The sequence below is a fragment of the Sciurus carolinensis genome, chromosome 14 (assembly GCF_902686445.1).
Source record: "Sciurus carolinensis chromosome 14, mSciCar1.2, whole genome shotgun sequence".
NCBI lineage: Eukaryota > Metazoa > Chordata > Mammalia > Rodentia > Sciuridae > Sciurus > Sciurus carolinensis.
Window position 1 is genome coordinate 10,041,461 of NC_062226.1, and position 14,560 is coordinate 10,056,020.

Below are 14,560 nucleotides of genomic sequence, written 5' to 3' on the forward strand. Positions count from 1 at the left end.
CGAACCTCAACTTTCCCTGTACCCCATGAACTTAAGCTGCATTACATGTGTTTTCTTTCTTTCTTTTTTTTTTTATGATCAAAGACTGAATTCTTTATTTGGAATGAAATAGTCTTGTCTTACACAGTAGATAATAAAAGGAATAATGTATACACATTATTAACCATAAATGAAAAGAGAAAGCCAGTGTAAAATGTGGCAGACAGTACATCTCTAACATATTGCAAGGGCTGATACCAGGACAACAGTACTTCAGAAAGGTGCCAGCAAAATGGTGAATGTGTGAAAACAAGGAAAATATTCTGTTTATAGGATGCAGAAAGTTTCCCAGAATCTGACAGAGCCCATGCATCTCTGCACCCAGAATACACTTAGAGAATAATTTAACCATGACAATAGGGACTATAGAAAATGGTATATTGTGTATAAACCTGGCCTCTCTAATCGCCTCCTTATGTGCCTGGAACATCTTGATGTTTTTCGTGTCCGACTGCCAATATTTCACATATCCTCTGTGGTCTGCTGTCAACATCCACATGTCATTATGTGACCAAGTCATGGCCCTCACTGGGCTATCGTGAGCCTGTAATATTGTTTCAAAATTGAAAGTGAGTCCATTCCACAAGGTGAACTCTCCACTAGAAACTCTGGTAACCAACCGTCTTCCTTCTGGAGTCCACCTGACAACAAATACTGGACACTTTTCGTATTTGTTGATGTCTGAACAAACTTTGTTGTTACTGCATTCATAGGATTATTCAACATTCTTATAGGTGGAACCAGATCATTATAATAACCTGCATCAGGCTGAATTGCCCTCATATCTCTCTGGTCTCTTTGCCATATTCTATTCTCTAAATACTTAATTACAGATGGATTATAGTCTATGGTTTTTCGGTTTACAGCTTTTCTCATTCGTTTTCCATCAAAGGTAAGCTGCTGCATTGCTTGCTGCTGTGCAAAGTCAGGTCATTTATAAAACAGTTGTCGAGATGCCTGGTGTTGGAACCGTGGCATATAGAAAAAACGAGGAGGAGAACCAATTTCTGTGGCCGTGGTGATGTTGTCCTTCTAGTATACTACATCTTCTCCATCGCCACCAGTCCCCAAGCAGGGCCTTGGTTCCACCATGCCCTCCTTTCCTGGCCGACCTGCATGTGTTTTCTTGAATATCTGATTGGTCAATAGTATCCATACTTTTGCTCACACTGCTTTTGGTGCCTGATAATCTCCCTTTTATTTTCTACAAATTGTACTTTCAAGATTCACCTTGGTTCTCTCCTCCAGGTCATCTTCCAAGTTTAAGTGCTGCTGCTGTATGCTTCCATAACATCCTGGGCTTTCGTTAGCATAGCACCTGTAATCTATTTACAGGTTTATCTCTTCTCCTAGACTGCAAGATCATGGTAGGCGAGTTTAAGGCATTTTTATGTTTGACTTGTTATGAAATAAGTACTCAATGACTCTCTGGATAAATTGTACTGTTGTTGAGTGATGGTTAAATAAGTACCTGGCTAAATGAATATCGGAAGACCAGTATGAAAACTACTAATGAACCAGTTGCTCTCTAGCCACAGATTTTTGGGCAGTTCAATCCTCGTTCCTGCATATTCTTTAGCAAACATGGAATTCTAACTGCCCTCATAAGGGAAGCAAATAAAACACTAAGGGAAAGAGAACAACTCATAACTGAACACTACTGCATCTTGGACATAGGCACTTTATCATCAAAGACTCTTCATTTTGCTGTTTAAGGAGCTCATTTTACTTCTGTTTTTACTTTTTCTGGAAACTTGAAGCCTCATAAATAAATGATATCTAGCTATTTTTAAAAGTTCTGTGCATAATTTAGGTTGTATACTTGATGACATTCAGAAATCTTTTTTTTTTTTTTTTTTTTTGGCGGTACTGGGGATCGAACTCAGGGCCTGGTGCTTGCAAGGCAAGCACTCTACCAGCTGAGCTATCTCCCCAGCCCTCAGAAATCTATTTTAATTGTATGTAAAATTGCATTATATAGTCCCATATCCTTGTGATTGTAGAAACTGGTTCTTTTCATTGTTAAGAATAGGAAAAAACTTATCTAGTCTTTGACAGAAAAAAATTTAAAGGGGATAAAGTATCACTGAGCCATAAAAAAGTCAAACTGGTTATAGTGAAATGAAAAATCCTCAAGAACAAGACATCTGAGTTTAAATCTGGACTTCTAACAATTTTGACAATAGATAAGTCATTTCTTTCCAGTCTTCAGTGTCTCAGTGTCTTCATTGAGAAAACAGGGGACTGATAATAATAAACCTGGGCCTCTATTGAGGCCCTGTCTCAAAAAGTTAACGAAAGCATTGGGGATGTAATCAGAAGCAGAATGCTGGGTTCAGCCCCCAGAAACACACACACACTCATATATGAAAAAGAAAAAAATATTAGAAAAACACTGCATAGTGTTTGATATATAGCAGTCCCATAAATGTTATTTCCTATTGTTTGGGGAGATGGAGTCTCTGAAACACATTGGGTATAGGCAGATATCAGTCTTTTAGCAGATGCAAAACTTTACTAAAAATATGACTTTTGAAACTGAGCCGATGAGGTCCCATTTATGGTGCATGGAGTTACTGTGATGATTTCTTATGTAGTGCAGGATATTCAGGAAACCTGAATTCTTATTTTCTATTAAGAATTCTTACTTAGCTGGGCATGGTAGCACATGCTTGTAATCCAAGCAGCTCGGGAGGCTGAGGCAGGAGGATCCCAAGTTCAGAGCTAGCCTCAGCAAAGTGAGGGACTAAGCAATTCAGTGAAACCCTGTCTCTAAACAAAATAAAAAGTAGGACTGGGGATGTGGCCCAGTGGATGAGTGCCACTGAGTTTAATCCCCGGTACTTAAACAAACAAACAAACAAACAAACAAACAAACTTCAGCTGTGAGGGTAAGAGGATAATGAAGGGAGCGGGTGCCAAATCTTTCGTATAGGACTCAAACAGGCTATATAGAGAAAATAACAAGGAAATGAAAAATGATAGTTTTATTATTCTGTTAAGTTTTTTCTTCCTGCCAGTGTTTACATTCCTCTTGACCATAGGTAAACATAACTGCACTGGTAAGAGGTAGCATGAAAGGAATCTAACTGAATTGTGTTCACTTTTTTTCCTCTAAAGAAATTTTTATTTTTGAAAATCAGTACAGTGATCATTCAGGACAGTGTCTTGAAATATTTTCTTTCCTTTTTTCTAGCCATAGTCAGAGATGTGTTATTTCGACAATTAGGCAGGGCAAAGGTTGTATGATTTAAGAGAATGCTAAAGAATACTCGGTGTAAGTTGTTTGGGAAAAGAGTACTTTTTAACTTTCCATCTAAATGAAATTACCTGAAGCAAAGTTGTCACTCAATAAGTATTTGTTGAATAGATAACATTCAATAAGAATTATAGAATTTCTATTATATTTGGAAAGTCAAAAATAAGTATCCATCTTTAATATTGTTTGTGAAGCCTAAAAGTTGAATATGACTTAGACATGAAAATGTTGATTTTTATGTATCTTGTTTTATCAGCAGTTTTTCATGTCATTCCCCTGTCCCCTACAATGATGGGACACATTGTTGATCCATTCATTGGTTCCAAGTAATGAAATATATCCATAAGAAAAATTGTTTGGTTTAGTTGGTTTGTTTTTACTTATAAAATTTTTAGAGTCTAGTGTTAAATTTATGTATACTTCATCCTATTAGAAGGTGTTCAACATTGCTATCAACTACCTAGCAATTATAGGGTTATACTTTGTCTCATGAGGAAGACCTCTTGTACTTTCTTGTTCTTATTTGACTTTGAGTTTTCCTTTTTGATAATTGAGCAAACAGAGTTCTGTTCTGTTCTTTATTATATTTGGGTACCAGCTAATTATATATAGCACATTCTCAGTATTTGTGAGCTTAGGGTGAGACAGGTGCTATCAGTTCCTGCATCAGGGGTATAAATTAGACCACAAAAATTAGCAGAAATGTGGATAATGATTTCTATACTAAGTATGTCTATTAAAGTATTTATAATAGAGAATAACCAGAAACCATCTAGATATCTGTAAAAGCCCTTTTAATAACTTGAGAAATGCTTATAAGTGAATAAATCAAGATATAAAAATACTTAGAATTGATTCTGTTGCATATGAATCACACTAAGATGTTAATAAAGATTTTCTCTTGGGGTTATAGATCACAAATTTTATCTTTTAAAAACAAAATCTAAATTCTCTCTCTTTATCTCTTTTTTTGTACTGGGGATTTAACCCAGGGGTGCTTTACCACTGAGCTACCTGCCTAGCCCTTTTAAAAACTTTTTATTTTGAGACAGAATCTCACTGAGTTGCTGAAGCTGGCCTTAAACTTGTGATCCTCCTGTCTTAGCCTCCCGAGTCATTGGAATTATGACATGTGCCACTCAAAAATCAAAAGTTTCTGTACAGATTAGGTGATGTGTATAAAGACAGAAAAATTCCCAGTATTTAAAAAGTTTCTAATAAATTAAAATTAGTAGCTACAAAGTAAGACTAGAAGAAAGTTTACCAAATGTTGACAGTAGTTTTCTTTAGGTAATGGGATTATGAATAATTTTCTTACAATTATGAATACTTTTTTGTCTTCATAATTTTCGTGCTTCTCAGCCTAGTTACTGTAAGCATATAAGGTGTAAAAATATTTTATGATGTATATCACTGCAATCAGCCTAAGAATTTGCCTTCAGAGAAAATTGTTATGAGACTTATAATAATCTTAAGAGGAAAAGAAGTGCTTTCTTCATACCTAAGGCAGAAGTTGTGATTCCAAATCTTTTATATAGAGTTCTTTTGTACAGTTTTCAATTAAATGCCTGAAATAGTAATACTACTAGAAATAAAGTGCCTATCCTTTGAAATCTGTTTGGGTACAGGACCTATTTTACTGTTAACATCATGTATTCTTGCTACCTCATGTTTTTGGTTTATATAGGCAGGAACTTTATAATAGCTAGAATGTTGAGTTTTATCCATTGACAATTCTTACTCTGTTTACCCTTAACATCTGTAGCAAATATTTGAGATACATTTATGCCTTTGAAACTTCTTTTTAAAACTAGATTGATTCTTTTATGCATGAATATGAAAGCAGGGTGGATAATAGTAATTTCTGCAATTTGTAAAGCCATAGCTTCTGTGTTACTGTAAGATGAAATTTATGATGTTAAGGCATTATGCTAGATACAAACGTTGTGTAATTTTCACAACAGCCTTATGAAGTAGTATTATTTCCCATTCTTTTGCTCCAGAGGACGGACCTGAGATTGAGAGACAAATTTATCTGGAGTCACACAGTGAATGATCAAACTGAGACTAGATTCAAGCTTTAATGACTATAGCACCCAAGGATGGGATGTCTTGTTTACTAATAACTATATAGTCTGTGCATATAATGGAGTTTGTCATGTAGGAAGCACTGAACAGATACCCCTTGAATGAATGAATTATGTACCTAGAAATTTGTTAAGGGTCAAGCAAAAGGATTTGTTGTGATCTGGTAATATTGGATTATTCAGCGAAATGAGTCTGACAAATTATATTGCTATTAGAAAGCCAAATGGAAGTAATTCCACAAAAATCTAGGTCACAGTGACAGATAACTAAAGGTCTTCCTTTTTTATTACAATGGTCTAATTTGCTTCAAGTACATTTTGCAGACATCTTTTCCAGTTTGACTCTGATATTTAGTGAACAAAGGAGCAAAATCCACATGATAATTGAGTCTTTACTAGTGAGAAAAATCTAGGTGGAAATCCATATTCTATAAACAAGTAAACTGGAATGGGAATTTCTTGATTGGGACTTTTGGATCTTGGGAGGTTCTGTGGAGGTTATATTGTGTCATTGTGGCACATGTGGATGCATTGTATAGTCTCTGACAGCAATCCCAATTGGAAAGGTGTTAATATTTAGATACCTTATAGGCATAAGGGTTCTGATCTGCAAGATGAATTTCCACAGAAACCCAATTATGACTCTAGCCTTCCCTTCTTTTTATAATTAACCATCTCAAATATTCTTGATTTCCAAGTGCCAGCTTGGTCATGGGTTGAATACTAGTTAGCTGTGTCATCATGGAGTCCTGGCATGCATCATCAAAGGAAATGGTAAGTGCCAAGAATGTGTCTTAGGGATGAAGATGAGAGGAAATATGTATTGCATTTAATGCTCCAGTGTATCATAGTCTACTCCTAGAACATCATTCCTTGTCCAGACTCCCTTTATTTCATCCCCTCCAGAAATTGTCTTGTTTTTGAGCATCCATCAAAAGGAGACTCAGTTTTTATATGATAGAGGTTTACCACAGATCTTAATGCCCTTTGCGAAACCAGTCTTTGTGTTTGAACATATTTCATTTCTTTAATGACTTAACAATTCCATTGAAAAATCCATTAAGATTCTGTAGTTTAGCATATGTCTTTGCTTGACTCAAATGGAACTGAGTGTGTACATTTTCTCATTATCTTATGAATATTTGACTTCAACAGAAGATAAAACATTTCTCCAAATTATTGAACCCATTCTCAAGGTTTCAGAACTCAGTTCCCTACCCTACGATGGGGGTTTTGGCCCTTTCTTACCTCATTTTGTAACTAATCAGCTCCATGAAGGCAGGAACTTTTTATTTTTACCATTCAACCTGGGTCCAGCCCTGTTCATGATACTTGCTGGGAGCTTAATATAATTTGTTAGTTGAATGACTGGATATAGAGGGCTCTGCTTGATTTAGCAATTAATAAGGAGACAGAACCATCTACTGCAGATCTTCAGGAACTTTTTCCATATTTTATCCATGATGGCATTCATGGAAATCCATGATAACAGACCTATTTATTTATTTATTTATATATGCACTTATATGTATCTATTTGCTAAAGTGTTTGTATAAAACATGGTGGTTAGATATTGGAGAACTGAATTTCGTGACTATCTTCTGGCAAATCTAAATTCTCGTCATTAAGTGCTATTTGTTCTTTAGGCTCTAGTATGAATGTATTTTTGGACTACAACTGGTAATAGAGGCTCAGAGAACTGACTTATCGAAAATCACCTAGTTAGATAGTGGCAAAGCTAAGATATAAATTCATATCTAGATCGGCCAGTTTCTGGAAGAAACACCTCTGTTTTAAATTTTCTACTATACCACATCGTTAAGAAACACCTACTAGCTAAGCTCGGTGGCACATGCCTGTAATCCCAGGTACTTAGGAGGCTGAGGCAGGAGGATCACAAGTTCAAGGCCAGCTTCAGCAATTTAGTGAGACTCTAAGCAACTTAGCAAGACCCTATCTCAAAATTTAAAAATTTAAAAATTTCTAGGCTTGTAGCTTTGTGGTTAAGCACCCCTGGTACACCTGCCCACCCCCAAAATGAAACACCTGCTATTTCTTGCTTCTATAGGATTATTTTCAAATTTAAAATGTGTCCACTGATGATGAAGGAAAATATTTTCTCCAGAATTTCTGTAGTTTTGATTTTAAGAAAGATAAATTTTCTGCTAGTTATGGTGGCACATGCATGCAATCTCAACTACTTGGGAAACCAGGGCAGGAAGATCCCCACGTTTGAGGACAACTGGGTAATTTAGTAAGATCCTGCCTCAAAATAAAAAGAGCTGTAAGTACACGCCTATAATTCCAGCAGTTTGGGAGGCTGAGGCAGTAGGATCACAAGTTCAAAGCTAGCTTTAGCAACATAGCAAGGCCCTGAGCAACTCAGTGAGACCCTATCTCTAAATAAAATATAAAAAAGGACTAGGGATGTGGCTCAGTGGTTAAGGGCCCCTGGGTTTAATCCCCAGTAACACCCCCCGCCCCCCTACACACAAAAAAAGAGCAGAGAATGTGATTTAGTGGTAGGGTGCTTGCCTAGTAAATCTTTTCTAAGATTTTAAATTCTTTGTGTAGTATTGACAATTTTTATATTTATGTTTGTTTTAATTTAAATTTTAAACAGAGGATAGCATGTGCTCTGAATTAGCCCATTTTCTGTGTCTCGGGAAGGTCTCAGCGAACTAGACCTCAAGCCTTAAAATTTTTCATAGAATTGGCATTTCCAGAGCATTTTTCCATTTGCCAAAAAACGGCCTTAGGTGTTTTATATTCATGATCCTTGAGCTTTAAACCAACCTGACAGGAAGGCATTAATATTTCTATTATGTGAATGACGAAGAGGGAAGTGACTTACTTAAGATCCCACAGTAAATAAGCAATGGAGCCAGAATTCCAACACATGCTCACTTGACCCCAAGACACCACGCAGGAATAAAATAAATAGGTTGAGAATGATATCAGAGTCTTAAGAATCTCATCCATTCCCTTTGATGGTGGATTTGGAGTTTTAGACATGTAGTCATGGAAGTCCCTTAGGTTTTTATTTTTGTTGTTGTTGTTGTTTTTGTTTTGTTTTGTTTTTTAAACTACTAAAGCCTTGAGAGGAGGTTCCACTCATTGCTTCTGGTGTTCACCATAAACCAAGTTCACAGTAATGAAAGGCCATCAATCATTGGATATTTTGCCTATTATCTGTACTGTTACTCTAATGTAGATGGTTTAAATTTTTCTTGTTAAAAAAAAAAATAAAGTTCTAATTCGATGTTTCTTAAAGGATTTCCACCTAAAGTTTTCCAGTATGCTTCCGTCATCTAAATAACACAATTCTAAAATAGCTTTTTTCCATTTTCTTGAATAGGGGTTGAGTTCCCAGTATTTGGATACTGTTTTTTTTTTTTTTTTCCCCCTTAACTAATTTAATAGTGCACATGTACCTCTTAACTTTTTAACTGTAGAACATGGTCCTCCTGTCTGTCACCTATGCCCAGAAAAGTCTATAAATAAAAGTCTTTGAACACACAGGGACTCTGCTGGTTATTTGATCCAAATATGACATGAGTTTTTCTGGCAAAGCCAAGGTGCATGGGGCAGTGGTGGGAAAAGATGTCTAGTCTCCATATATTTTCATTTTATTCAGTTGAATTTCTGTGACATGGGCAATACTTATTTTCTGGCATAGTTGCCTGTGAAGGCTTGCCTTGTGTTTTGAAGTGTCTACAAAGAGTCACATTGACTGAAGGGGTAAAATGTAATAAATAATACCTACCCTTGTTTGAATTTCTAATATGTGCTTGGCACCTTTCTAAATGCTTTATATGCTTTATATACATACTGTAGCATGGTTCTTTCCCTATTTTGCAGTTAAACATACCATATCTCAGAGAGGTAAGTTAGTTTGCGTTATGTCATATAGCTGATAAAGTGGATGCTGGTAATAAACTAACCCAGTTCTGACTTACTTCAAGGCCCTTGCTTCCTTTTTGTTATTCCATATTGTCCATTACAGTGATGCTGTAAAGATAACTATAGAATTAGTTGCCACATATTTATGAAGAACTTTTTGACACTAAATTAGCACCATTGTGGAACATTTTCCTTATTCTGGCCACAACTACCTGTCTGCCACTGCTGTCTTTAATATTCTTCATAACCTCTTCATTGCAGACCAAGAAATGCAAGTGGATCTGGACCTCCTTTCTTGCCATTGATTTTAGATACTTTCATAAGCATCTGCCAAGTGTTATATTACTAGCTATTTTATCATACTTGTCATTGTATTTTTTCTTAAAATTTTTTTTCATGTCAAGCTGGATATATAGTTGAAGGCAGGTATGCATGGGTTGGTTTGTATCACAGTCCAGTAGAACTTTCTGCAGTAATAGAAGTATATCTGGGCTATTCAGTATGATAGGCACTAGTCACATAAGACTGTTGAGATCTTGAAATGTGGCTAGTACAAAATGAAGAACTGAAATGTCTATTTAATTTTGATTAGTTTAAACCCAAACAGCCACGTGTGGTTAGTGGCTACTGTATTGGACAGCCCAGTTTGAGACAGTAACTGATGATTGTGTTTGATGAGTGATGATAGAATGAGGGAACTCAGTTGTTGGTAGTTTAAAGGTTGCTGATTTGTATGCTAGCAACAGTAAATCTGGTATATGTTCAATTTAAAACCATATTATCATATAAGGAGATAGAGGAGAACAATTCATGTTTCCATAGCCCTGTTTGGTTGTTCATGATCTCATCTGATGAATCTTTCAGATATGATATCTTGGTTTTGCTAGTGCATTACAGAAGAACAAAACCAATTACAGTTTCCTTGTTCAGGGTCTCCTTTTCTTATTGATATGGACACCAGTTTTGCTTTTTGGTGCTCAGGTTATAGCATGAGGGCCTGGACAGAGTGTATATACTCTTTCCCTCTTGTCATTGATCGAAATTGGAGAATTCTCTCTCCTCCCTCGCCTAGAATATCCATTCATTTTAATTTTTAGATCTCAAGAGAGTGATGTAGAGGCAATTTTTAGATTTAACCAGGGAGCTACAATAATTTGATAACTAACAACATTCCAAATAAAGTGCTTGGGGATTTGATTTTTAATTTTTATTTTGGCAAATACAACCCAGAACTCAGGAGTTTTATATGTAAGATTGTTTTAAAAATTGGGTATATATTAAAAAAACACTTTTGACAGAATTAAATAATAATTTTATTTGATATCTTAGAGAAAAAATTAGTCCCCTAAGAGTTTTGATATATTTGATTATATTTTGATTATCTGGTCTTATGAAATAATTTTTAAAAGATATTTTATTATGTGTTACTTGTACTAAGTATATTTTCCCCTGATGTTTATATAATGCTCCTGTCCTTTCTACTACAGCATACAACCAATCAACTCTGGATGCTTTTGATATTTCTGACTGTGCCGGGCATTGAATGAAATTCCCTGGAGTGAGAAAAGAGAGCACATGGAACTCGTGACTTTATGTACTCCACAATAGAGCTTTTATGACATTGGAGGTGGTTTAAAAAAAGCTAGAAGTAGCTCTTAAACATGGCATCTCTGTGTTGCCTTTTTTTTTTTGTATTCTCAGAGCTGCCAGGAGTGTATCGAGCCTGTAATTTCCTGTTCTCTGAATCCCCCATCTTTCTGCAGCTCCAAGCTTTGTGTCCCACAGCCTGTGACTCTGTGCTAACAAATCGCTATTGTCCAGTGGGGCGAATGGTGGCTGGAACTGAAGAATTGCTGTCTGGTTTCTATTCAAATCCAGGTAGTGAGATATATGAATGGACTTTTCGAATCGTCATGTGAATAACGTCTGCTCGGCATGAAGGCTCAGAGCCACGCTAGGAAAGATTAACTCCTAGGCTGACCACTAACATCCTTTGTGGTAGGCGGTAGAAACGTTCCAGAATACCATTTTATGTGCACAAATGTTACATTTCATACTCCCAGAAGTAGGGTTAGCCATTTAATTATTTGGCTACTTTTCTGTTAAGTTTTAGTCTCTTTTGAGAATATGGAAGTTTGGGGAAAATCGCAAGTTATTATTAATTTAGAACATCAATTTCTCTCAAAAGTTTTTAATCTTCCATTTATTGTAGCATAAAGTTATCTATATGGCATACAAGCAGAAAGTAAGAGAGATCTGCTTTTTCCAAGAAACCAGTTCTTCAAAATACTTTCCACCAATGAAAGGATAAATCCTCCTTTTTCTGTTTTTTTTTTTTTTTTTTTTTTTTTTTGTGCACTCTACTACTTTGAATTTTTTTCTCCCCAAATCCAGATTTTTACATAAAAACTAGAGAAAACTTCAAATGCAGTATTTTCACTAAACAAGACTCTTTCAAATTAAGGAACAAACCTAAACATTTATAAGTATTACCAAATCAGGATTAAAAAAAAAAAAAAAGCAAATTTGAATCTGGACTGTAATCTAGATTCTCATTTATCCATGGAAAATTATTTTATATTTCTTCTGTATTCCTGAAAAAATTTCCATAGACTTGAAGGGCTGTGTTTTTACATTCTTCCATATCACAGGTACTATGAAACGTAGAGTCTTTTATGTTTCTTTTTGTCTTAAACTCAGACAGCTTTGTAAGCAGTAGTGTGTAGATTACAAGAGTTAGACAAAAGCAGGCGCGACTGAGAAGAGTTGGTTGGGAGGGAGAGGCTTGGGGCACTTCCTGTCACTCAACACATTCCAGATCACTAAAAAATTTCCACACCCTCTGCATTCCCTGTAGCCCACCCCAGTTCTCAGTATTTTCTGATTCCATACGTTGGGGTATTTATCATAACTCCTTTCTCTCACTGGGCTCTGGCAAGACTGCTTCAGAAGAGATACATTCCTTTAGATTGTACAAAGCATAGCTGGGAAAATGGCTGGCAGTTTCAGAATCTAGTCACGATCGCACGCATGAGCACCTCACGCATCCATGCCCCTTCCCCCCTCCCGCCCCTGCAGCTGGCTGACCTGTCTCACCCACTGCTGGCCTATCGAACGGCCAGGACTGTCTGGTTTTGGCTCATGCCTTTGTCCATGTCTGGCTTAGTTCCTCTCTGTCTATGCTTGCCTCTACCCCCACCGCCCCAGGCGGCACAAGTGTTTGGCCACACAAAACTAGATAGAAAAGGTGGTAATAACTTCAAACTTTGCTAGATTCTCCAACAGTTTATTCTTTTGTGAATTTCTTCCTTCTTTAATTAACTCTGCTTTAAGAAAACAAATACAAAATTCATTATCTAAAGGCAAAGAATGCAAAGCAACCTTTGTGTTCCTTATAATAACTGACTTCATAACTCTTCTCCAGCTGCGTTATGGGGTATGTATAAAAGCTTCTGTTCTGAGAACAAAGGAGCACGTGCAGAAATGAGACTAAAAAATTCACTGACAGTATTTCACTACACAAATTACTTAAATGATTTTAGTTAAGCCTCTCAACAGATTCAATTTTAAAATGTTTTTTAGTTAAAAAAACAAAAACAAAAAACAAAAACAAAAAACAAATTGAAAGTGCTTACCCAGTAAAAGAACCGAAGTAGTCCTGAACTGTTACGTAAGACTTTTTACAGTTGGATCTTTGTCAAAGGGGATGGGGGTGATGGGAGAAAGCAGCAACAACAATCAAAAAAGTTCAAGCTGCTGTGGCTAAAGGACAACTTCTGTGCTTCCAGATAGGATTCTTGCTGTAGAAATGGAACTTCCAACCAGCACAGCATCATGTCCCGGTAGAGAAATGAGTTTGTCAGTTAAAAAAAAAAAAAAAAAAAAAAATTAGATACTGGAACCCAGGCTAGACAAGGTATTGAACCGCGCCAGATTTCCTTGCAGCCCTGTCTGCTCAGCTTGCATTGAACTATATATGACCCAGATGATGGACAGAAGCACATTCAGTCATGTGCACACTGGAAGAAAGCGGATTTGCTGGTCTCTGGCAGTGCAGGGGTTTGTCTTCTGATTGGGCTGTGCCCTGATCAGTGAAATGTGAAGCTCTCACCATTCAGAGGCCGTAATTCAGGACTGGCAGTTTGAGTATCTGGCTGCTTCTAGTAACTGGGAGAGACTTTGAAGGTGTTGCTTTTGTTTGGTGGCACTACCCATCCAGAGGTTGCTTACACCTATATTCTTGTGTCAGGAGAAATGCTTGTGTTTCTAAAAAGCCAGAAGGCAGCTGATTTTTGCCTGAATCTATGTCACCTTATTGTTGATGAATTAGGCTCTAATTTAAATCAGTTATTTGATTTGAGAATTTATTGTGATCCTAACAAGATTTTATATATAGGCCACCCCTTAGTTCTGGTTTTTATGGGTTTGATAAGGTAAAAAGTAGTATTTGACTTTGAAGCTTTTCTAGATGGTGTAAATTGCTTTTAATGAAAGTTGGATGGATGAACAGGAGAGAAGTTTTGGATTCTGGAATCTTCGAACATACTAGGAAGAAACTTTATCTCTTACCATCCCCTTTATGAGACCATCACTTTTATCCCAGTCCTTAGTCACATTTGGGGATTGCCAAGGGGAAGCTATGAAAGCACAGGCCCCAATAAGCTGTGACATAACTTTTAATCATATAAGACAACCGCACTCTGCCCTCTTAAGTCTGTCAAAACTGGGGTCCTTGGAGTTTATTTCCCATCTTTCATGCCACTGGGAAACCAGGTCATTATATAGGACTGTAAGTTGTGACATTGTTTAGTACGTGGCAGTTGCTTTGTTTAATGCAAATTGACACTTTTTAAAAAAACTGAAGCAATAAAGTTGTATTATGAGACCTCGACTCTGATATATAAAATCTACTCTACATAGACCAGTCATTTTTTTCCCATAGACTGACTTTTCTCTCAAGGAGCTAGATTATATAGTTCTGAATCAGTACTTAGACATATATACTTTGGTTTATTTCTACCTCTCTCACACTTGTTGAAATAATTCCATGGTCACTGTCTAAGTATCTAATTTGCTGTAAATTCTAGGTTTGAATGTCTAGGTTTGAATGTTTTGTGTACTTGTAATTTTTTAGGTGTTTACTGTATTGTACAACATCTTTTGTATGAGGATTTTGCTAAAATTATTCTCTGTTCTGAGAAAAGCTGGGTTGATGTGCTGCGAGATTTAAGGATGCACAAAGTCAGAGAAGAAGGAGATGAGCATTTATTTA

At 36.3% G+C, this 14,560-nt stretch overlaps 1 protein-coding gene and 1 pseudogene across 6 annotated transcripts in view; one reads left to right on the forward strand and one right to left on the reverse strand.

The window, feature by feature from the left end:
* The window catches only part of Nr6a1 (nuclear receptor subfamily 6 group A member 1), a 203,091-nt gene that overhangs the window by 80,678 nt on the left and 107,853 nt on the right, over nucleotides 1-14,560 (forward strand). Inside the window, exon 1 of one of the 6 annotated variants that reach the window (XM_047524195.1) lies at nucleotides 11,071-11,166. The exons of the other annotated variants lie outside the window; for them this stretch is intronic. Coding sequence (XP_047380151.1) covers nucleotides 11,118-11,166 — 49 coding nt within the window. The 5' untranslated portion in view covers nucleotides 11,071-11,117. Of the gene's footprint in view, nucleotides 1-11,070; nucleotides 11,167-14,560 lie in introns of those variants that run through there. 6 annotated transcript variants of the gene reach the window in all.
* LOC124964750 (pre-mRNA 3' end processing protein WDR33-like) lies at nucleotides 95-9,590 on the reverse strand (annotated as a pseudogene).